We start from the raw sequence: 25,803 nt of genomic DNA, 5'->3' as shown, positions 1-25,803 counted from the left end.
CACCAGGCAGCACGTGCTTCCGTTGAGGGAACGCTCAAATTTTGGTGCCAAACAGGCGTGACCGAATCGAGCGTCAAATTTCACATTGGAGATTGGAAGCTAATTGCAATTGTTTTTTTTTTTTAGTTATTACAAATATAATAATATGTAGAGGTTTTATTTTTTTAAATCTCATTGTTTATTCACTATTTTTTATACATTTTTTTTTTAATTGTTGTAATAAATTTTATTTTTGTATACAATAACCGACAATAACACTGTTACTTTGAGATTGAGAAGCATAAAAATAAATGGCAATACATTTCAAGCAGCACAAGAATACAGAATGTATACTTACTTTCCGCTGTAAAAAGTAATGGAAATATCAAATTAATCGGTGAAAGTTCTTTACTCTATTTTTATTATTTAAAAAATTATTAAAATTTATGAAAATAATTGGCAATTATAATATTATTCCCTCCTCATGTTGGCTTATTTTCAAGCATTCAAGTACATGTTGATAAAAGCTTAAAACATCTTAATTGGAAAGGAAGGGACTTAATAAAACTAATTTTCATCCCTTGAAAATTTTGAATTCATTTTATAAATAATTTCGTGGATTTTTACAATTCTATTCATAGCAAACCGCTTAATTTTTTGATATATTTATTTCTCTCTACAAAAAATATTTCATTTTTTCTGGAGAAAACAATTTTACCGATTATCTCTATTTAAGCGGAAAACTGTATCTTCGACGCAAATAAACGTAAATAGGAATTCTATGTTATTTTTCTTGTCCCTGCTGACAAAGGGTGACACGACAGGAAAATTTCCAACCACTGTTAAAACCATATTATGGCGCCAATGTTACTTTACGCGATCTGCTGATTGGAGTGCTATGACGAGGGACAGAAAAAATCTCCAGCTGAGACAGGAAAATAGTAAAAGGATAAAAACAGGACAAAACCTTTGTCCCCATAACAGCAGCAAATCCGACACCTGACCCTCTCACGCACCTGAGAGCACGTGCCTCATAATTTGCTCCAGCAAAAGTCATGCTCCTGTCAAAATAAGCCAGATTAACCCGTCTGCGTGAAATTTTTGTCAGCACCTTATTTTTAATGCCGTCAGCCAACCATTAAACATTTTTGTCACCAGAGTGATTTTGTCTCGTCCCTCCTCCGCATCCCTCTCTTTCCAAGATCTCTAAAGGAGTTGGGGATGCTGACCCTGGTCAGTTTCACTTCTTCTCTCGCACTGTGCACCTCGTCCGTGGAATACATACTCCAAAATAATGTTTCACCTGCGACTCGTTCTGCTCACCGCAGTGCTCATCTTTTGGCTTTTGCAATTCGTCCAAGCGTTGCCGCACTCCAGACACCACCATGCTAAAAATTTTCTTTACAATTCAGCAGGTAATAATTTTTTTTTTTAAATAATTATTTAAGTGTATTTGATGTTCTAAAAATTAAAATTAAACGAAAAATTCAATAATTTGTGCCCAACAATGGGGAATTCAAAATCCTAAGGTACTTTTGTTCCGTAATTCCCGACTGATACTATCTGATAAGTGTAAAATAAGAGCTTGCAGAAGGCAAGCTCTCATTTTTTTTTATTTTTAATTGGGTAATTTTTATATTTATTGTAACTTTATTATAATCAATTTATTCTCGCTGAATTCTACTGAAATTCTTGAAAATTTACCATAATTACTTTTGCTTTATTATCTTATCAACGGTTATCATCTGCATATTTTAAAATTACATAAATTTGTCCCCTGAGTGCATCTCTTTTTCTATAAAAATGTTATGTACTTTTAATTTTTACTCTAAAATTAAAGTATTCTTAATTAGATTAATTTCATTATTAAAATTTCTAAATTACGAAAAAAAAATAAAAATATTTAGCTTGACATATTTCTCTTTAAATAAATTAACTTCGTAAACTTTCTTCAAATCAGATAATTATAAAAATGGTAGAAGAAATCTGAAACACGTGGTTCAAATCTATTTATTTTTGTACCCCGAATAAAAAAATAATTCATTGTTGATAATTTATCCAATTCAGTCCAATTGCTACAAAAAATTTGCATCAAGCCTCTATAACGTAAATTGTAAATTTCCAACGGAAAACAATTTTTACGATGTGCATATTTGATTGTCGCAGAGAAGCCTGCAGCGTATGGCGAAAAACATGGGGGAGCGAAAAGAAGCGAAACGGCGCAGCAACAACGTAGCAACTCGTCGCCGGCCAAAATGCATTCGTCCGATGCAACTTCGGCAGCTGATGCTCCTGCTGACTATCCCGCATCTGGTGAGTCTAATTTGCATACATTAGTCACTCGCCTTTCGATTTCCGACCAGTCTAAAAACTAAACCCTCTCGGATGTCCGAGCAGGGTGAGAGTGCAATGAGCTCTGCAGCGACGGCTCACAAAATATAAATACCAGCCTTTTGCATAAATAAACGATTGCAGACAGATTTGATACCCCTAGCACAATATAATATACATTCTGCAGTTGGGAATTAAAAATTTGCATATTTTATTACTGAAATTACTATTCTTTATCTTTATTATAAAAAAAAAATAATATAAATACATATCATCATCATCTAAAAAAATCAGGACCCACACAATTTGATTAAACGTCCTCAATAATCAATGCACAAAATGTAAATGATTATTAAATTTATATTTCTGGAACTTGCAATTTAAAATTAAGATGGACAAATTTCTTTCTCAGAAGATAAATTTTTCGAATTTAATTAATTTATTTTGGTAGAGATCTATAATTTTAATTCTTATATAAATTAAATATTTCAAAACTGTAATTATTGCTTTTTTTAGATTTCTCAGACCTGTCCATGTGGGAATACAACATTTTTCCGGAGCTGCCATCCAATTACGAGCCGGGCGACGCAGACGACTATTACGACGAGGGCGATTACTTCGCAGACCTGCAGTTGGAGAACGACTACGACGAGCAAGGACCAACCATCCAGAATCTCATTTTGCTGGCGGCGACACATCCTCGGCGTAATCGCAGCAACGTGTTCGGTTTGCCGCCGAGGGAAGTGGTAATTTATTAATAACGCTCGCCGAAAGTTGTGACGGGAGAGTTGCGGTCAGTCATCCAAATTGTTATCCGCAAACTCCATCCGCCGAGTTTGGTCCCCGTTGACAGAGAGAGCAAAAGCCATCGTGCAGGCGTAATTTGTAATCATACCTCCACCGACCGACCAACAAACCCTTTGGCCTGGCCGGTTTTGATCTTGCGCAATTCAAGCTTGTTAATTACTTTTTACGTCATATGCTACTAAATTAATATGCTTTGGTCAAGTGTTGTGTAAATAATGTTATGTATGCGTACAAGAAGGAATGAGAATTTGATATGTGTGTGATTAAAAGTTGATTAAATATATCAAGTGTTACTACAATACAATGAAACCATAATATTTTTATTTCATGAAATTATCTAACCAAAACTAATCACTGCCAGAAAAACTCGATTAAGATTGCTTCAATCACATTAATTGGATCCACACTCGATTTACTTATATTTATTAAATAAAAAATTAAAGTTATAAAAATAATTAAAAGAAATAAACCGATCTATTTTAAAAATTTTGCAATATAAAGTTAAAAATTATTTAAAATTTTAAACTTAATAAAATTAAATTTAAAAACAACATTTATTTTAAATGCAGTTTTTTTAGATAATTTTTGGAATTGAAAATAATAGATTATACTGCTTTTATAATTTAAATACATTATTTATCATATATTATGTGTCTATTTATTTAAAAGTTTCAATAAATTAATCAATCAAGTGAAGAGTTTTCTGAATTTTTTTTATGAATTATATAATAATAACAATTTCCTATATTCAATTTTTTATACATTCAAATATTGACGCCGCAATGTGTGTCATAGTGGTAAAGGAAATATTTATGTCACCCTCGCGTGGAAAAACTTGTTTTCACCATCATTAAAAAATGAGAGTCTGTGTATTACACGCTTTTGCAATTTTAATAAAATTTTATTTCGAGTTTGCTGCAAACACAGATGCACCCCATTGACGCTTCTTCGTGTCGAATTTCGTCATTAGCTTGCGAAAAGTAATAAAAACGCACGGTCGGAGCGTAGCTAATATTGAAGTCGCCTCCCTATCTTGTTTTATATTACAAACGATCCGTGGATTGTGCGTGCATTACCCCGCGCCCGGCTGATGCTCGGGGTTTTCAGCTGTGTGCGCTGCACGAGAAAACCTGATTAAGTTAGAAATCCCATGACAATTTATTTGCATAATTACATACAGTGCAGCGCAAACTCGGGAGCGTTGGAGAATGAGTGCCTTTGTGTGAGAGTCACCCACCTCTTTTCCACGCTACTGGGGCAGTGTAAAGCACTGAAGTTTCGATACGCATTTAACATTTTAAATATTATATTTTCGTGATTTCAATTTATATTAATTTTATTAACAAGATTTCATGAAACTAGCTATTTTTTTAAGTGACAATATACACAAATTACTAAATTAATATATATTATAATAAACAGCACTACATTGATTTATTTATCCAATCTAATACTTGAGACATAATATGAGATCTCCTATTTTTAAATTTATTATAGCCCAAAATTTAGTTAATTATTTATAAATTTTTTTTTAATTTATATATTTTTCTTTTAAACGGAATTTTTAGTTTCCTTGAAAAATTGTAAATGACTCTAATAAGAAAAAAAAATATATAAGTATTATTTCAATTTAAATTTTTTTTTACAAATGTTATTTCAATATATTCAATAAATAATACTCTTCATTGCATTTAACTATTGTTTTAAACAGGGTGCTCTTCATATAGCCACACTTATTTTATACCAAACTTTTTACATTACCCTTTACAAACTAGATCAAAACCAGACACGAGTGTAAACTTTTGAGTGTGGCTGTTGCTAAGTATACGTTCGGCCGCTCGCTGGTATAGGTTCTAAAAAATCAGCCTTGGTCCATATTATTATATGACACGCTCTTTATTTTAAATAATTGATGGATGAAAATGAAGGGGGCGAAGGAAAAGCAAAAGCAGCTTGCTCTCGCTCTCGTCGTTGGTTCGTTTGCTTTATTGTGCGCTGCCGTACGTAGGTTTTCCATACAAAGTATGGTCGCCACCGCGCGCGAGAGAGAGAGAGCATCTGCCCATATCTTATTCGCGGCAGAACTAGAAATGGAACCAGCAACTCATCAAACAACCCCTATTTTCAGCTTTTCACTTGCAGCACATGCTGCGCGCCGAGTACAGTGCTCTCTCTCTCTCTCTCCACTACCCTTCACTTTCCGTTTTTTATTTCCTAGCATGCATTTCAACTACAGCAGTTCAATGACACGTGCATGTAAATAACAAAAAATGTATGATGCTGCTTACAATGTATGCAAAAGAGAGCGGCGCTCGCGGGGACGGCCGACGGGAAAAAGCTGCTGGAAGCCAAAAGATTAAAGGGAACGCCTGGACGCACGTTCGATTATGTTCTGCAGCACGTCTCTTGTTCTCAGGGATCAGATTAGCAACAATGTGCAGTCCAGTAAGCTTTTCATAATGAGAACAGATGTAAAACGTGAAAGTCTAATATGGACGTTAAGAGATTTTAAAGTTGATGGTAACGTAAAATAATTATTCAGAAATGAAAATAATCCTAATGTTGCAGATATATGTATACTCTTGAATTTATTAAAATTAAAAAACTTTACTTTTTTGCTTTACAAAATTTTAAATGATGTAATGCTATAAGCTATAAATATAACCAGTTCAAACTTCCAAAAGATGAAAATTACCAACATAAAATACAAAAAATGCAACTTTCAACTCATATTCCAGTTTAGAGAGCTTAAAAATATTTCATTCAAATTTTGAAATGTATAAAATTGAAACTAAAAACTTTTGGTTTTGGTTCCATAAAGTTGAGTTGGTAATGGTACGAAAAATCAGGATTAAAAATTACTTATTAGGCAAATTTAGTTGAGATGAGGAGAATATATCTGCAGAAAAATTTAATTGGTTTTGTTGTTGTTTTACATTCCTATTTATAATGAAGATACAAAGAAACCAAAGAAACATCTTGTTGAATTCATAAATTTAAATTTAATTTCTTTTCCGATTTCCTCCGATGACAAAGGTATTTTAGAGCTTTTAAGTAAAGTTCTATAGTATCGCCAAAGGATGTTCATGTTTGTTTTGCTCATAATATATAATAAAAGGAGTGAAATAAGCGCAGATAAAGTCCCGCTGCTCAGCGCTCAAAATCTGACTGGTGAACAGCCGTTTTTTCCAAGAAAGAAAGGGTTGGCCAAAGAGAGTTTTTATCTGCGCTCTCCACGCTGAGTAAACTTTAGAGGGGTGCAGTCGAGCATTATAGAAAATAAAAATACATTTGTATTTATCTGTGCCCAACAACTGCTGGAGAGATAAAGCTCAGCAATGAGGGGATAAAATCAGGATTGCTCGTAACTGATGATGAATAATGCGTTGACTTTTCCTGACGCACACCAGGAAATAGTTTTTGCTGCAATGAAATCAAGCTGTGCAGAATACCACCCAGTGAGTGTTCGTTGAGCAGAACTACTTTATACAGTACATACAAGAACCTTAAATCAATAAGGAGGAAAAAGGAAAGAACATTCAGACGGAATTTAAGGCCATTAATATAACAAATCTATTGCGCGTTTTATTTCAAGAATCAATTCCCAACTATAGTCCTCTTTAAGTCTAAAATTAACACTCGCTTTTGAATATCCGAGCAGGGCGAGAGTGCAATTTATGTGCTCCGCAGCGATTTAATTTAATTTAATTTGAATTTAATAATAAGAAAAGTTATTTATGCAGTGTTAATTTTATATTCAAAAATTAAAGAAAATGTAAGATCATATTGAGTTTTAGATTTAAATTAATAACTATGTAAGTAGTACCAAGAACCACAAGTCAAACTTTTTTTAAAGGTAAATTACAGTTATTGCAGCATTCATCCAAATGAGTGCATTTATTACTTTTTTATTTAAATAATTTTTTAATATTTTATTGAAGCACATACACAAAAATTGAAAGCGAAATTTCAAAATGTAATTTTATTAAAAACGTTACAAAATTATATTTAATTTTATTTTACGATGTAGAATAAATGTATACATTATTTTATTATTCTACAATTTATTTTTGACGCTGCTTTTGTTAACTGGTATATAAACTTTAAATTTTATTTCAAAATAACTACCATATAAGTAGTGAATAAGATTTCGTATTAGATTATTTCATTTTTATTTCTTTCCTCAAAAATTATTTTGCCTAGTTAGACAACTCAATTTTGGAATAATCCAGTTCTTGTTAAAAAGATTATAAAATAGAATAAGTGGCCGGGATCAACAGTTTGTTCGCTGGCAAATCCACTTTTGTTCCGCACGTTTGTCTACAGGTGTTGGCCCCTGATATTATATTTTCATAAATATAAATGCACACCATGCTTAACACGCAGTGGCTAATGTGATTTTAAATCAGTAGCTCGCCTCCTCTTATAATATATAATAAAAACGCAAAGTCTCCAGCTGAGGAGAGACAAACTGCTTTTGTCAAATTTCTATCAAAGGTAGAAAACTGTCCTCCCCAAATAAGCGACACAAGGTGCGAATGGTCCTTTGTTCCGCGGCTTTCGCCGCTGACCACTATGCTGATCTTTTTTCTTATTATGCAGCGCTAACTTAAAGAATGGCATATCAAAATAACACGCTGTGTCTTGGCGCGGAGTTTGTGACGTAATGATTTGATGACGAAGCAGCTGTTTACCTCCCCCTGGGACAAAATTTTTATTCCATTATAATTTTTTCGTCGGCGCGCCGCTGCTGGAGAACTGACTGCAGCTGCATATTTTTCACCAAGCGCGCGATCAGGGGGTTAGATATTTTATTAAAACACACTCCACACTCGCCACCGGCACCATTATCACGCCGCGAGTGGAATTTTCGCTGATTGACTGACCGAATATATAACGAGTCGTTGCTCTTTTTGCATGACCAACTGACAGAACAAGGATCGGATTACGTTTTTTTTTATGATTTGATATAGAATCAAAAATAAAATAAAAAAACGGCTGAGAGGAAAAAATTAAACATAAAAGGCAAGTTTCTATATTGATTTTGCATTTGAATAAACGATGAATATTTTTTTACAGTTTGCTGGGTATAAATCGAGGGCGTTACTTCAGTATTATTAAATAAATAAATGATATTCAAACTTATTGCTCAAAGGCTATAAGGCTTGCAGAAATTTAAACTTACCATATAGGGTCAAAATCAAATTGATTTGTATATTATTCTCTCAAAAATAATAGCATATTTCAGCAAAATTTCAATGAAACGCTAAATAAAATGCAATGATGCGCCGGCCATTGAAACGAAGCATTTTATCTTATAAAAACAATTGTGCATAACTACATTAAGAAAAATCAGAAGAGAAATTTATTTTTATATAATTAAGTAACAATTTCTTAAATACAATACCAATCATATATGTAATATTAAAATAAATTATCCAACGTATATCCAAAAAATTAAAAGAGTTTTGCTCTTTGTTTCCTTTATTTTATTCTAAAATATTGTTTTTAAAATATTTATTCAGTATAAAAATAAATTAAATTTATTATAAATAAAATAATCATATAATTTCTAAACAAGTTTAACATAAAAAATTATTATAATAAACAAAAAGTTTAATGTTTGTTCTAATATCCTGCAAATATTATAAGTGATATTATATACATTCTTATTTAAAAAAATGTAGGAATAATAATTCTTTACGCTTATAATAGTGAGTTGTTTTGTTTATATTTTGTTAATCTTATTCCTTTATCTGGCTATCTAATTGTTTAGACCAGTAGCTTTTTATTTATTTTAATTTATACGTCCATTTTCAAACATTTCTCAAGTTTCTTGTTTCGTGTAGGCAAGTTTCCTCTATATATGTAAATGCGGCTCTCAGGTGTTTGCCGCGCGGCAACCAACTTGCGCCAATTTTACGACAACAAAAGGTGTGTGTTGCGATGCCAGACGCTGTTGAGCTCCATAAAGAAAAAAGCTTGGTCTAGGACGAGAGACGGCGCGCGAATATGGCGTGCAGAAGACTTTTATTGGTGGCAGCAGATAAATGCAGAGAGAGAGAAAAGTAGCGGGACTTCTTCAAGTCTTTCCAGGAAAACGCTCTATACTAAAAGTCTTTTCTCCAACAGCTCAATTCCGAGTTGAGCTTTTTCCCGCTGCGATTGTAAAGTAATTATTAAATTTATTTATGGTTTCAATTAGCCCGCATGCCGCTTTTACACCGACCGTTTGTTTTTGCAGATTACTCCAAATGCAATTGCCGCCAATAAAATTTTATCCCTGCAAGCATTCCCGAGCAATGCTAATTGAAAGTCGCAGTTTCATTAGCACTCCTGCAGTCTTTTCCCAGCAGGCCATTGCAAAATTTGGCAGGTGATACGGCTGATAAATCTTGCATGCCACCGCGTCTGTAATTAATATCGTAAACTTAAAACAAGGTCCTGTCTAAGCGTATGCATGTAATTAGAATAACTACTATATTGATTTTTTTTTCAGGACTTTTTAAAATTTGAGCTGCTCAATTTAAAAAAAAAATCTACTCTGTTTAAAGAAGGAAACTGCTAAACTGTCGTGAGGATAAAGAATGGGTTGCATGCGAGGAAGCAGCCCTTTGGCTTTGGCGGCGGCGGAAAGGAAGAAGGATCCGCGAGAGGTAAAAGTCCCCTAAAATGCAACTTGATAACACAGCTCAGCAGCATTCAAATAATAGGGGTAAAACTTGTTTTTTCTCTCCCATACACACAACACACAGACGGCGGCGCGAGGGGAGAGAGGGAAAATAAATTTCTCTCCGATGCACGCCTGTATTTACCCGTGGACATACAAGGGTGGTGGAATGGAACCAACCTAGCTTATGATTAATTTATTAATTACGAAAATTGGTTAGAACAACTCAAAAATATTTAGCCTGTTGACCAAACGGGAAAAAAACTATGAAATATAAATCGAAAAGATTTATAGGAGAGGAGATGGTGAGGATTATTTTTTAGCCAATCAAAGGTCTTAGGATACTTAAAATATCATTTTTTTTTAATGGTAAACCAAATTTACAGATTTTTCCCCTGATTTGAGATGCTTACTTTTTAAAAACAAGTCATTGAAACAACCTTGAATGTAGGAGCTTCTATAGCCCAATTTGAAAATATATAGTTAATTTGCAATTTTTTTATAAATCCTAACACATTAATTTATCACAAAAGTTTCATGCTTCAATTATCGGTAATTAAAATATAAATATATTACATAAATATTTTGCAAAACAAAGTTTCATTGCTAAGAGGTCAATTATTTATATTTTATACTGTGTTTTTAATATATAATAAATATTATACAATAATTACATTACAAGACCATCAAAAATTTTCTAAAAACAAAATATATTATACATTAAAAGATTCAAATTTATAACTAAAAATATATATATATATATATATATATATATATATATATATAATATATATATATATATATATATATATATATATATATATATATATATATATATATATATATATATATATATATATATATATATATATATATATATAATATATATATATATTTTTTTAAATCAAATTTTACCAAAAGTTAAATATAATTTTGTTAACATTATTAATATACACTTACACTACTAGTTATTCCAGACTACGATTTTTGGGTTGGCACTACTGCATAATGCACTATAGTCGCTAACGGTTTTTACAGGTTTATTTAGGCGGTTTTTCTTATCACTATGGCTGTTAGCGGGCGTTTTACCTACAGCTGATTGTCTGCTTCGCTACACTTTTATTTTCGAGTTTGTGCTTCTTAAAATGGGTTTCAATCATTGTCGGGGAGTTTTTTGTGTTTTCTTGCGTTAAATAGTAGATTATTTGCAATTCTTTCCGTCCGGATCCATATATATGGCCATAAAGTGACTTACAAAGTTGATTATCATAGCTTAAAATATATATAAAAAAAAAACAGTACACTAATTATGTGTTGTAAAAATAACACTATTAAGCACCAAACTATTGTTGACGTATTAGCCTTATTGTTCAAGAGAAATAAATTTCCTTCTTTTTCTGACTCATGAAGAAGTAAATAATTATTTTGCATTTCACTGGACTTAAAGAAATAAAAAAATTTTCTATTTCAGGAATAAAATCCACTGCCCGGCGAGCAGGCATGCAGCGGGCATGGTTAAAAAGGAAGAGGAGGAAGCTAAAGCGCGGCGGTGGCGGTGGCGGCGCTGGCTGACGTTGCGCTCTTGGGCCGCCAGAGCCAGACCGGGGGCCAAAGCGAAGCGGCGTGCCAAGCGAGAGAGCCACAAGCGTTCCGAGCTCCACCAGCGCAGAGTGCCATGCAGCTCGTGCTCTGAACGGACAGTCCGCAGCCACTCACTCTCTCTCTCACTCGTCAGCAGCTGTCCGAGTGCGACTCGTCGTCCGCCGCCCTTCTCGTTCGTTTGTCTGCAAGAACCGTCGCCACCATTCACGCCTACGGGATGCTGATGCCAGGAGGCGCCGTGCTCGGCGGGGCCGCCGACTCGGTCCTCGGCGCCGGCACGAGTGCCGCCGCCGGCGCCCCCGCCACCACCGTGGCCTCCGACCCCGTCCAGGCCGCGCTCTCGGCGGCCACCGTGGCCGCCCTCACTGGCCAGGTGCCCACCTCGGTGGCCAGTTCGGTGGCCAGCAACTCGCCGGCCGTCCAGCAGAAGGACACAACGTGGACGAAGCTGTTCGTCGGAGGCCTGCCCTACCACACCACGGACAAGTCGCTGCGCGAACACTTCGCCGTCTACGGGGACATCGAGGAGGCCGTCGTCATCACCGACCGCCAGACCGGCAAAAGCAGGGGCTACGGATTTGTGAGTACACCCATTTTGTCTCTCCGCACTCGGGGGTGCCTTTTGGGGGTTGCGATCTGACTCGAAGCATCAGACGCGCGAGATCAGCTTCAAGCGTTCAAATTTTCCAACGCGAGAGAAATCCCTATCAAAATCAGATTTATATTTAATTTTTTTTTAAAAAAAGTTTAAAATAATTATAATTAATTTATAAAATAATTTTTAAATTGGTACTGCGAAAGTCAGACTTAATCGATATTTTTCACTAAATGAGCACGAAAATTATATTAAATAATTTTAAATATTGTTGAAACTATTTTTCACGACAAATTTCTCTTTAATTCGTCCAGGAAAATCTGTCAAGAAATTTACCAATTTGTTTTACTTAATTCAGCTCCCTTTGGAAATTTATTTTTCCTATTAATTTAATTATTAGCGAAAAGTCTACATCAAAAGACTTTGGTCACCTTTTCTAGCAAACTATAAAAGTGACCTACGAAGTGCTCGAACTGCAAAAATTGCATGAAGAGTCGTCCCAAGATCGCCAGCATTTTTAGAAAGGAAAGAAATTCAAAAAATTTTGTGCCCGGTATTTCTCGCTGGATGAAATATCTCTGAAATTTAGATACCGAGCATGACTCTTTAGTCTCTCACGTCAAAACGGGAACGGAATGTAACACAGAAGCTCCAGCAGAGGCGTTGAAATGTCTAGGACTGATAAAAGAGAGTAATCTCTTGTTAAGCATGTGTCTAAAGCGGCTAATGGAAAGTTTGGTTTGGTAATTCAGACTAAATGTCTTTTAATAATGACACAAATTTTTTCTCCTCTTACGAATGTTGTCAAATTTTCGTGAAAATCTGAATACAATGCTATCAATTAATAAAAACCAAGTTTAGTAATTTATTTACTAATAATTATTAATTTCACTTTATTATTCGTCTTGGTTTTTGCAAAATGCTAGCCAACACCAAAAAATGTCTAAATGACGAAAAGGGACAAAAAGTTTCCCTCCTCAAAAGCAGCTAACGCGGTTTTATTTTTAGCTTGGGGGGCGCAACTCACAAAGTCTGCGTACATACACACGCACATAATGTACCCTTTGCATTATACGCCATGTAATCAACGTCGAACGTTGCAGAAAGGAGAAAGAAACAGTTTCGAGTGTTGCGGAAAATCCACACTCGGAAATTCCAAAGTGCTCCTGCTCACGCGGTCTAATCGAAAAGGGGAGAAATGGAAAATGCACACGCCTCGATTTATTTCATTTATGTGCAACATAGAATTATGCTCAAATTTGCATGGACAGTTCGCCAGGTTTTAATGCACTGCACATAACATTTTAATCAGATGCATACATTTTTTTTAATTCAATTCAATTCAATTTATTTTTCTCCAAACAAGTCAGCGATGATAATCTAATTAATTTTAGGAGAAATGTATTTATTTTCTCCAATTTTCTCCAGTTCTTTTAAATGTATATGCATCTATTATGTAATCTTGTTAAAATATAATTATTTGAAAAATCTTAAAATATTAAACAATGTTTAACTACTTTTTTTAACGTTTGAACATAAAGGAATTTATTTACTAATTACGTATATTAAATTTTATTTAAGCAGATTAAATGTGTATTATTACATGATTTAAAAGTAATATGAGTTAACTTTTCTTTAAAGTTAATTATATTTTGGCATATTTATGTTTTCCTTCTAAATAAAATTAAATAATCAATGCCTTGTAGAATTTATAGTAGTTGTTATTAAGGAATAAATTGTAATACGGACGATTATTCATCTCGATTGTTCTTGTTCCTTAACTATATTTCAGCATTTTGAATCCAAATCTATATCAATAATTCAATTTGAGAAAGCTTTATTATTCTGATATAACTAATCCAGCATAAAACAATCGAATAGCTAACTTATAATTCTAAAAACGCGTTTTAAATTTGGACATGCTGCTTAACAATTTGAAAGCTACCCTGCGTTATAAGAAATACCTACTATATATTTATTTTTTCTTGTTTTGCACGTGCGAGCTACTTGTGAGAAAGGGGGAATGAATGAAAAGTCATTCTCGCAGAACACCTGACTTAAAGTGTGTTGGTCAGTATTATATGGCCCAGTCCAAAACACTTTTATATAAAATGCTCTAGATGAGGAAATCCGATAGCGCGCTCTGAGCTTCTCTCTGAAAACGCATTATTTCATGCGTGGATGTGCAAGGGGCCGCGCTTGGCGCATCAAACGAGCAAACGCAAACAAACAAAAATTCATATATGTAAAAATATAATTGTGTATATAAAAGCTCATACGGACGGTCGGACGCACCTGAGAGGATACAATAATAATAAAAAATTTGATGACAATGCTCGCGACCAATAACATTCTCACACTTAATTATATATTTTGGCCGCCGCGCGTTGTGGTGCTCGGAGGAAAGGTCAACTAAATGCACATGGTAAAAAGTTGGTCTTTTAATATTCAAATGAGTTTGTATGCCGGTTGGTGATGAGCAGCGCGCAGCTCTTATTATTCAGCAGCACCGGCCGCCGCTTTGTGACGACGACACCTTCCTTCCTTTTATGCCAGACCAGATTCAACACACAGAAGTACATTATACCGAGAGAGCGAGAGCCGGTGCAAATCTCCCGCTGCTGCCGGTGCCACTTTGTTGAGCAAACTGCGCTTCATATGCAAAATACTCGGCCAATTACCCTTCTCTCTCGCACTCCATTTGCCGCGCTCACGCACCGGCCCAAATAAACTAACAGATCCTTTCAAATGCCTGAAGTTTAAATTGATTTTAATTAAAAACCTTGGTGTTTTTAATGTGCTAAATATATGCATTTTTAAATCAAAACTTGAGTATTTTAATAAGAAACGAAATTTATTTAAATTATTTTCATAACTCAAAGTTTCATTTTTAAATTTTGTTTTATCGAGACCATTCTTTATAACTTCAAAGCATGACTATTTTAATGTCTCCAATCAATGAAAGGAATATTCAGTCTCTTTTATTTTACAAATTAAAGTTTGAATTAATGAAGGGTTTAAATAAATTTTCTCCAAAATATTTGTTCTTCTAAAAATTAAACTATTTTTCCAAATTTTTCCTCTAAAAGTTGTGTTAGCATAGTTATTTTGAATAATGCATCTCTTAAGCCTCGTGATACATTGATAGATTTTTTTTTTGTCAGAATTTATTCTTAAATTGATATTTAGGATATTTAATTGAAAAAAAATTGCTTGACCAATATTAAGAAATTTTATTTATTTATTATAATTCATCTTTTCTTTATAAAAGCATCTGCTTAAAGTTGGGTTAATACTTACGACCCTTTTTCACAGCTGGACGTGCATAAATTCCATGCGTCTACCAACTCTCCCTCGTGGCATAAATTTGATAAAATCCAAGATAAAAAGGGGTTGTTTATTCAGTCCGTCTGGCCGCCGCGAGAGTCCAACGAGCACCATGACTGTAATATATGCTTATTTGTAATTTGTCACCGTGATTGTCAGGAGACCTGATGCTGCGTGATACGGATCTGCCGGGAATTTATTTTGAATTTTTGCCCCGTAAATTATGGTGATGCAAGCAGCAGCGATGAGAAAATCGACTAACTGTTGCGCCTTTGTTCGAAACCAAAGGTCACCGTCGAGCCGCGCGAAATACATGTATAGTGCCGCGTGGACCTTTTCCTGCTGCTTTTTTCCACGTCAGCCTTCACACACACATGGTCTGACCACGCTGACCGTGAGAACATGTTATCTTTAACGTACTTTTCCAGCGGAAAACCTTCGCCGGAAAGAAATTTCAAATGAGGGACGAATTTTGAGAAGTGATAAGTTATCAAATTTTTATGACGGTATCTCTCACGACACTTAACTTTAATTTACTTGGTTACGTGGAAATTTATTCTGGCATAAATAAATTCTGGAATGAATTCTAAATTCATTTATATTTTTAAAATTGGTTTTTTTTATTTCATTAAGACATTCTTATAATTCTTTAATTGGCCTTTTGCCAAAAGAATCAAATTTCATTATGTAATGAAGATTTAAACTAAACATTGAAATACAACTATTTTGCCTTAAATTTCATCTTGTGTTCAAGACATTATGTAAAATCTTATTTTTTAAATTTCTTTTAAAATCATGTAATTTGTTTAAAAAAAAAATGCAGCGTCAACTGCCTAAAGCGCAATTTTTCTCGTTATCTCCACCTTTGGCTTTCTTCATATCAATTTTTTAAATTGGAAAATTTCCAAGATAATCTTTTTATCAAATTAAATATTAATATTGAATTTTCATATAATATTTTACACTCATGCGATGAGGAACAATAACGATATTTTAAGAACACATTTTTTTTTTATAATTGTTACCACACAAGTTTGAATATTTCTATGACAGTTTCGCTCCAATTCATACAAACTTTCCTCTTAAAGTTGTCACGGAAATTTTGGTGCGACTGTACCCACACGCGCTCTCATTTCAATGTTATTTCGCAACGAAAAACTGCAAACTCGCGGCGAGAGAAGATTAAAATTTCACAGCTGCCGTGCGCGCACTTCTTTTTTCGCACGCGGGGAGGTCGCGGAAATTAACCCCGAGAAAATATTTGCCCGGCTCCCCACAGAAGAAGAAAAGGAAAGAAAGGGGTTCAAGTATGTACATGCGAGTGTAAAAATTTCTCGTGTGTAAATTGCTGCTAGCTCCGTGATGTGAGTCATGACGGAGCGAGTGCTACTTGAAAGCTGCTGCTGTTGCTCGCGGAACCCTTGCTTGCTTCTTCTTTCATCATCCCCCCGGCACGGCATCATCCCCGACATGACTCACCGGAATGTTCGGCGAATGTAATTGTGCGGAATTAGGCACTAAAATTTCCAGCTGTAAAAACTTTCCGATGGATTTTCGCCAGCCTTTTGAGCTTTGGTTGGTTGGTTGGCAGCTAGTAAAAAAGCAGACTATTTTTTTATTAATGCTCGTCATTTTCGTGAGGCTGCAGTGGCACCCTTCCTCGATTTGCTCCCTCTCTTTTTTCCTTTGCTCGACACGAATCGGCCGCCGGTCGGTGCTTATCAGTTTTCCTGCCTGCCTGCTCGCCTTAATAATTCCAGCGTGCATGTGTTCGGTAGGCAAACCGCAGATTAGCTCTCAGCCCGCTTTGTAAATAGTTTTTTTTTTTTCACAAATTTGTTTGCGTTGCTGTTGAATAGAGATATGGCTTTTAAAGAATTTTCGCCCTCAATTAACACGGAAAAATCCACATTGCTATCCATTTGATTTTCCATTCAATTTGATATTTATGATTTAAATATATTTCAATTTAATTTAAGAATTAACTTCAACTGCGTAGCTAATTTATTAATGAAATTAGTGCACGTGAAAATTTTAAAATTTTTTTGTTAAGAACAGCATGATAGAAAAATTACACTATGAAATGATTCTGAAAAAGGTGTATTTCATATATGTAGCAGTTTTAAGATTTTTTTAAACTAAACAACTTGAATTGTGATAATTTTGGATTTTATAGTAGAAAACAGCAATGCTTAATTTGAACATTGGAAATATTTCCTTAAAAACAAAATATTTCCTTTTTGTCCAAATCTCATTTAATATTTATTTAGTTGACTTGCAATATCGAATTGAATGATATTCAACTGATTTTTTTCTTCTTAAATTCGAGTCTTACAACTCAAGAATTAATTATTTTCACGTTTTTCTTTTCAATTAAGCAATTGGTGTATGAAATCATTTTAAATAATAGTTGAATACTTGGAAAGTTTTCAGGCAGTGAAATTCAACACCAATACTTTTTTTTCAAATAAAATTTTGGTATGAATTCATTCAAGCGCTATACACTAAATAAAGTCATTTGGCTGAAAGAATAACACGGTAGTTATTCCATAATATTACATAAAATCCAGCTGTAGAGGTTAGAAAGAGAAAGCATATAATACGCGATCATGCACGTGTCGACTCTCTGAGCGTTCGCAGGTGATTTGAAACCCTTGAAGTTTCCAACTAAAATTAAACGCCGCGGTACTTCCTGCGAACAACGGCCAAAAATCATGTGTGTGTGTGTGTGTGCGTAAATAAATTTAACTCCACCTGCGATCTAATTTCCAAATGCGCGAAAAGTCCCACACTGATAGGAAACAGGGATAAGGAAGGAAAACTATTTTTATATAATTTTGACAGAACGTGGCGTTTCGTCATTCGGCCACAATTTTCCTCCACCCCGAATAGCTGCGACACATAATGCAACGGCTAGTTTATTTTACGCGTATCGATTAGCCGGTCAGTCAGTCCAAGATAATAACAGCGGCGCACACACGTCAAATAAATTATTTAGAAACGGACGGACAGACCCTAGTAGTGCACCGCAAACACATACATCAAATTGCTTTCAGCCGTGTGTATAAAATATTCGGGAAAAGTGAAATAAAAAATAATAATTTTCTACCTGATGCATGCATGCTGCGCGCTAATAAAAAGGCAAGGGTGGCCATGCGGCGCGCAGGCTCGCCTCGTTGGTGCCCAGGCAGATAAGATATTCGTCCCCGCGATAACGAAATTGTCCACATACGTTATGTACTATATACATGCATATATAAGCACACGTGTGCGGGGAGAGCCCCGCTCTCTTTGGAAACATGCTTTTTATACCGGCTGATGCGTATAAAATGCAAGAGACTCAGTTTCTCTCATTTGGGGCAATTTGCAAATTTTACGACACAGCCGAACAATTCGATTTTTGGTCGCAGAAAATGTGCTATCGATTTTGAGAGGGTAGCATTAAAATAATTGTCCATAACTTCTACCACAAAGAAAAAAATCATAAAAAGCTGCTTTTAACGCAAAAACCTTTTTCTAGAAGATTACAAATTATATTTTAATCAAATGGAATAATATTAAAAAAAATTGGTTCAGAGAATAAGCTAGAATTTTTATTTATAATTAATGATTGTCTTTTAGCATTGAAATTGGTTTCAAGTTTCAAAGTTAGTAATTTCACGGATGCAAAATTTCTCAATAAATTTATTTTCAATTTTGGACATAAAGCTGGAATACAATGAGCATCACAAAAACTAGATGATTGTAACATTGCACGCTAAAATATAGCATTTTAAAATAAAATGAAAAACAATATTTAATTGTAACATTAAAAGATATCTCGATCCTTTATATTTATATAATTTTACTTCAAACTATTTTTTTTTTCTGAATATTAATTAAATTTTTAAAATTTTTGTTTTTTAAATATTTATTATGTAATGAATTGAAACTCTTATGAGAAAATAAAATCATACTTGCTTTATTAAACGCAAATTTAATTTTTGTTTTAATAAATTTTATAGTTGAGGATTCTCAATCAGCTTATTTAACATCTCTGTCACGGTTACAATTTGGTCTTTTGGTCATTGTGGGTTACGATTGATAAATATCAGTTATTATTGATACATATCTACAAATAAAAATGTGAGCAAAAGATATTCAAGAGGCAGCAACATAATCTGAACCGTTAACTGCAAGATTTATGATTTTCATCTTTCGGCGTGCACACGCGAGGTCAAACTTTTTTTAGAGTTGCAAATTTGCTGACGCGGATGCATCTCAACGCTCGAATGTGTGTCAAAGGAGCATCGAATCATGCTGATGCCACCGAATGTGAACGCAAATCTCGGTTCGAATGACGCTCGAGACCTCCACAAGGGTTTTTGCCCGACCATGTTTTATGGATATTGCCGCTGACAAGGACAAAAGAGAGCGTGAAAATAACCGCGTTATAGGAAGGAAAGTTTCTTTCTCGCGGATAAAAAAGCGGATAGTCACGATTTTTCCTTAATTAAATAATAATTTATCAAATTGTATGCATCATTGATGAAAAAAAAAAAATGGAATACGAAAACTGAATTCTTAGATATTTTATAGAAAGCATTGCATTTTTGTGGATGATTCGATATATCACGAATCAGCACCTTTTGTCTGTGCGAAAAGCGGATCCGGTGCAGCCGACGTTCATTAGAACACAAAATAATTAAGCAGATGAATGGGAGAGTGAGTGAGGGGCAAAAAATGCAATTATCGCGTCTGCTTGCTCGCCGCTTGCTCGTCTCTCATAATGAGGAAGAGACACACGATGCGGACGCAGAGGAAAACATCTGCTGCAGACAGGTAGCGCCTTCCAATTTAATTCACACGAGCACGCCGGATTATATTTTGTACCTCATACCATATCATTTTGCTCGGCACACACACCGGTAATTGAATACGCGCTATACTCTCGTCGCAGATTCACTTTGCAAAACAAGTAACGAATCGCGAGGGATGAGAGAGGGAGGAAGTGAGCCAAGCCGAGAACGTCAATATCACGAGAGTCGCGTTTTGTGATGAAAAAAATGGAAAATATAAAAAAAAAAACTTCAAAACATAAAATTTCAGGTAAAAAAGCATTTGAAAATTGCAAAGTAATATAGAACAATGAATTTACGAACGATTTTTGTATAGATTAAAATAATTATCTATAAATAATTCCGATTTGCAAATTAAAAATTCCTATAAAGGTTAACAATTGATCATTTAAATTTATGAATGAAATGCTGATTTTGATTTTATGATGACTGGGTTTAAAATATTGAAAAAATCGGCATTGCTCGATTTGTGCCAAAAATTCACCTAAATCTAACCCCCCTTTTTTTCATCACTAAAGCAGACGCTCAGTTTAAGTTCTCAATTTGCGTCGGAAAACTTCTCGGAATGAGTCTCTCCGGAGCCGTGCGAATTCTCAAGGGCCCAGTGCTAGCAGCTTTTTGATTTGGCGGGCCCCAAGCATTTGCCAAGCATCCTTCTCTCATTTTTCTCTCGGTTCCAGCGGCGGCGGCTAAGTTGCTAGGCCGACCGAGTTTGGTCTTTTGGTCTATCTCCCCCCTAGCGTCAGGGAAGCTGGCTGGCTGAGCTGTATCTTGATGCACAGACCGCTAGTCTAGGGGGCAAAATCAACAGGGGTGCCAGTTTTAGGTAAAGGCACGGGCTGGCTGGATGCATCGATGATTGCCACTTACAACAATGTTGTCGGCCCCAGCGCCGCGCTCTCCATTATTTCCCCAGACTGCATGCGCTGCTTGCTCGCAGGAAATTTATTTATACCGAACAAAGCTGTACTTTGGATGCAAAGTGATAACGCTTCGACGCGCGTCTTAATTAGCATTTTTTGTTATCATCTGCTTTGAATTCTTCAAACTTTTAATATTTATTGAAGAAAAAAATTAATCTTGAATAAGTTTTGATCGCTCCTTCTGGATATAAAAAGATTTTTTTTAACATTTAAAGAAGATTTTCATGCTTTTTCACAGCCTTTAAAACTGTGTGTCAGATTTAAACGGCTCAAATTTCTGCTAATTTTTTTTTCAGTTGAATTTTATTTATAAATTCTTAAATTTTCAGTTCTATTTTCCATTTAAAATTATAAAGCATTTACCTGTTTATAGGCAAAATTTTTCAAGTTAAAATTATTTTAGAAAAGCTTCGTGATAGAGATTTTACTTTTAGAGAATTTATAGATACAAGTCAATTTTGCCTTTTGTTTTGCAGACCGACTGTAATGCTGTTTATCAGCAAGTCGTCGTTAGAAATGAAATCCTCTTTCAGGTCACTTACAACCATAGAACCATGTAACGTCTCTGGTGCAATATTCACATCGCTCTTTGAGCGCGCTTATTCGAAAAGTTTCTCTCCGCATGTAATTATTTGTTTTCCCGACTGCGCTGGAAAATCCAACTCTCTGTACTCTTGCGTATCCGGCAGCAATACTTCGCCCTCAAAGTTTTCTGATAAAGAGCAAAACGTATATTAAGATTCGGGTTGCTGGAAGCGAATTCGTATATGTACAAGTGTAATAATATTCCGGCTGCAGATTCATCCGCGCGCATTTTACGACTCGCCGTTAAAAAGTTGTATAAATTAGGTGAAGGTGTTATGACGAAGTGTACCGCCCTTAAAATAGTGTGTGAGAGATGCGCGTAGGTGCTCGCCGGGTCGGTATAAAACGGCACAGCACAGAATGGAAAATTTAATAGGCAACCCAATTTCAAAAGTTTGCAGACACCATTAATTTATTTCTCACTCCAGGCTGTGCTCATGCATGATGCGTCTGGCAAAGTGGACAGAAAACGAGGAGCTTAGCTGTTTTTAAAATGACAGACACAAAATGTTGACTGCGAATGAGAAATTCAATTTTATTAATATCTATTAACGTATGAATTTTTCACAGTAAAATGATGCAGAGTGAATTTATAATCATTTGAGGCAGTATATAATATCCTTTTTTAAATTTAAAACTTGCTATACTGGTATTTATATCATTTTCATTCACCTATTTTTTTCTTTAGATTTAACCATTCCTGAAGAATTGAAATTATTTAGATTAAATGATCTATTCTAAATGATTTAGTATGCTTAAAAAAACTTTTTGAAATAATGTTCCAGCATGAATTCACTTGTTGGTTTACTTTTGGTTTTCTAATTTTAAAAAATTATTTAGAATTTACAGAAATTTCTTTTCATACAATTTTCTAAGCAAAAATTGCATGTAAATATGGTTTCCATTACTTATACTAAATTCCCATTCAAATGTTAAACAAAGCAATATCATTTCCATATATGCCTATAATTCATTCAATGTCAATTTGTCGCGCAGCCCCGAATAAGTTCTTATCCAGCGCCAGACGGAGTAACATAAATATCGCGTTTCTCGCGCCCCGCCGATCTTTTCAGCAAACACGCGGATGTGTGTCGAATGTGGAATTGGAATGCCAGACAGAAAGCCAGACGGCGAAAAATTATTGCCCACGCACCGATTGGTTGATCGTTAATGATCTCTGGGTGCAGCGCGACTGATAAAAGTGCATTCATTGTGTGCAGCGAGCGACAGGGGTAGCGGCGGCGACAAAAAATCGCGCAGACTTGGCCCAGACGGGATGACGTAATCTTACTACCCCATTTTATCTCCTCCCCTACCTATTTTTGCAGCTGGATCACCCCTCGTGATATTTGGGCATGCAGGCCCGCTGCTGCTGCGTTCTCTCTTCTAATAAAATTCTTTGAGCTCTTTCAACGCGGCGGATATAGATTGGCCTGGCAGCACGAAATCCTTTCCTCCTGAGAGTTCCTCTCTCTTTCGTATTCACCAACATGCAAGCATTTTATATATAAAAAGACACGGAATTATCAAAACGTACGACAGTGTCTTACTTGTCGGTCCCCCTTTTGCATTTCGTTGGAATATGTTTTACTTTTTATGAAACAAGCAGATTCTCATGCTGCTCGTCAAAAGCATCAGTTTTTACAATATAATTATTTTGGGAAACATAATTTAAAATTGAGTTGTAAAATTTAATATGCTGGCAACGCGAGTGGAAAATGAGCCCCCATCCCGAGTCCACCCTAATAATGCAAATGCGTTTCTCTGATATTACATTATAAATGGAGTGGCGTTGGACGCACTTTTATATCTCGTTCGACGCTTGAATGCACAATTTCTGGCATTCAAAAAGTAACTCCCATACAAAATTCTCAGCAGCATAGTTTGAATATTGCTCTGAATAAATGGTTGCTCCAAAAATCGTTGTGCAAAATGTAAGTTTAAAATGTGAATAAAACTTCAAAAGATGTTAAATAAGCTTAATTTCATTTGAAAGCTATGCAAGTAAAACAGCCTATTATATATGAAAAAGTAGAAATTATCTACAATTTAGAACATATCATCTCTTTTCTAACATAACCATTGTCCTTATAAATTTATGTTGGTGATCTACAAATTTTGCATCAAAAATTAATCCGAAAACCAGTTAATTATCTTCTCAAAAATTAATGAATTAAGTGAAATTGGATTTTAATATTTTTTACGGAAATTAAATTTAGGCTTTTTTTATCTTTTCTTTTATCAGAATTTCCTTTGACGTTTTGGCTTTACAGCTTGGTCTTATTAAAGGAGTGCTGAGGATTTTTTCATTCGCCTTTTATCATTGAGCAAACAGCTCAGCAAACCAAGTAAGAGTCTCTCTAGCCCTCGCTCTCTTCTCTTTCTCTCTCTCTCATTTGTTTGACCTCCTCAAACACTCTTCCACATATATGTAATATGCACAAGTACATTATGGGATAGACCGTACGCGTATTCTGCCGAGTGTATACAATTTGATAGCGTTTTGTGCTGCGCGAAAGACCTATTTCACTCGGGGCTGTGTGGCAGGCGGGCAGGCGCTGCGCCGCTTTTAAATTTTTAATTTTCAATTGATTTTCGTCCCTTTGTCACGGAATATTACGTCATCATTATCATTACAAAAGCGGCAGCTCGGTGTAATATGGGCTGCCTTTGTTCCTGCCAGGGGCTGTTTTTGTGTGCGTCTGCACTCCTCTATGGCGCGCTCAGTTTGTGGAGTGCGTGTGTGCATGTGTGCGGTTTGATGAGCGAGAGAGAGAGAGAGAGGACGCGAATTGTAACCTGAGTCGAGCTACTGTGCTCAGAAGTGACTGACTGCCGTACATACAGCAATCAAAAAATTGTCACCGCGGTTTCCCCTGAAATGAACACACAAAACGACAAATTCAGTAACACTCGAAATGCAATGTTTCTCTGTCTGAGGGGTCACGAATCTGCAATATGATCAAATTGAATACTGCATTGCAATTAACTTAATTTTTTCTATCTTTTTCACTTTTTTTGGAAAATGATTGTAGAAAATAAAAATTAAAAACTCTTAACAATAAGATTCCGTCGCCAAGTCAATCAACATATTTTTTTTTCAACAAAAAAATTGATTTTTGGTCAACATTATTGTGTCACTTTCATCGTAGCAATGTTTTATTTTCTATAAAATTAAATTTTTGTGTCTTCCTTTCATAATTATAATTTTTTTCTTGCCTTTGCTTGGGATATTATCTAATAAATTTTAAAAATAGTTTACACATTAAAAAATAATCAATAAGTAAATTAACATTTGCAATCTTGAAATTGTTGGACATTTGTAAATAAATGTATGTAACCTAAAATTTAGTAATTCATTGTTGGCAAAAGTTATCCAATTTTGAAGCAAATTACTGACATTACGCTGCACAACAAAACTTTCCTAAGTGCCTAGACTCATGCAGAACTCTGCTAATTAATAAGCCAAAGTGGCTTTTCAAGAGCCAATTAAACGGCGGCGTGATAATTCGAGCATGCACGCTATTTATATGCAGGTCGAGAAATGAATATCCCATAAACGCAGAGGCTCTAAATTATGCATCTCTCGCTCTTCCGTGCGCGATTATTGTTTCATCAAGGGAGCGGCGGCGTGGCGTGTAGGCGCTGGGCTCTTGACATTTGTACTACACGCTCTCTCAGGATGGAGAGTGCTTCTTTTTGCGCGTCTTGAGCAGCCCGATAACACTGTGACTCGGGCGACCTTTCGCTCCAAACGCTCGTTATCAGCAAGTGGAGCCACTCTTTTACACTCAATACTTGGAAATTTGCTGTTAAATATGCTGAGAGGAGCGCACCATGTGTAAACAGAAAAATATCAAATAATTTGTTTCCGCATAATATAATACATATAGGTAGAAATTGATTCCAAGAAAAAATATTATTTGCTGTAAAAAAATTACGGGCAGGAATTATTTTTAATTAGGCTCCTTTACACTTTAATTTTAAAATCCATTTTATCATTTTTCGCAGATCTAACATGTATTTAATTAAAATACTTATATGAGGGTAAATAGAACAAATGAGCCCTAACTTATTTTATATGTGCTTTCAATATCAAAAGTTTTCCCCAATATTTTCTCCAAAACACTCTAATTTCACCAGCAA

General features: G+C 35.0%; 2 protein-coding genes and 1 long non-coding RNA gene across 4 annotated transcripts in view; 2 read left to right on the top strand and 1 right to left on the bottom strand.

Moving 5' to 3' along the window:
- Positions 1–244: 244 nt before the first annotated feature.
- LOC132200657 (uncharacterized) lies at positions 245–2,968 on the bottom strand. Its single transcript, XR_009442179.1, has 3 exons — positions 2,838–2,968; positions 1,091–1,367; positions 245–1,040 (listed from the first exon to the last, which is right to left on the bottom strand). It is a non-coding gene; the product is annotated as an uncharacterized LOC132200657 (long non-coding RNA).
- LOC132200656 (uncharacterized) lies at positions 757–3,417 on the top strand. Its single transcript, XM_059626299.1, has 3 exons — positions 757–1,394; positions 2,146–2,292; positions 2,827–3,417. The coding sequence occupies exons 1-3, from the start codon at positions 1,274–1,276 to the stop codon at positions 3,066–3,068; spliced, it is 510 nt and encodes a 169-aa protein (XP_059482282.1). The 5' UTR covers positions 757–1,273; the 3' UTR covers positions 3,069–3,417.
- Positions 3,418–11,371: 7,954 nt separating this feature from the next.
- LOC132202118 (RNA-binding protein 24-like) overlaps positions 11,372–25,803 on the top strand; it is a 40,186-nt gene continuing 25,754 nt past the window's right edge. The window contains exon 1 of one of the 2 annotated variants that reach the window (XM_059628863.1): positions 11,372–11,969. In XM_059628863.1, the coding sequence (XP_059484846.1) occupies positions 11,607–11,969 (363 nt within the window). In that variant the 5' untranslated portion in view covers positions 11,372–11,606. The remainder of the gene's footprint in view (positions 11,970–25,803) is intronic. The other variant, XM_059628864.1, reaches the window with a different exon arrangement.

The sequence above is a fragment of the Neocloeon triangulifer genome, unplaced genomic scaffold (assembly GCF_031216515.1).
Source record: "Neocloeon triangulifer isolate White Clay Creek 2 clone unplaced genomic scaffold, ASM3121651v1 ptg000014l, whole genome shotgun sequence".
Classification (NCBI taxonomy): domain Eukaryota; kingdom Metazoa; phylum Arthropoda; class Insecta; order Ephemeroptera; family Baetidae; genus Neocloeon; species Neocloeon triangulifer.
This window is presented reverse-complemented; position numbering and strand designations above follow the sequence as displayed.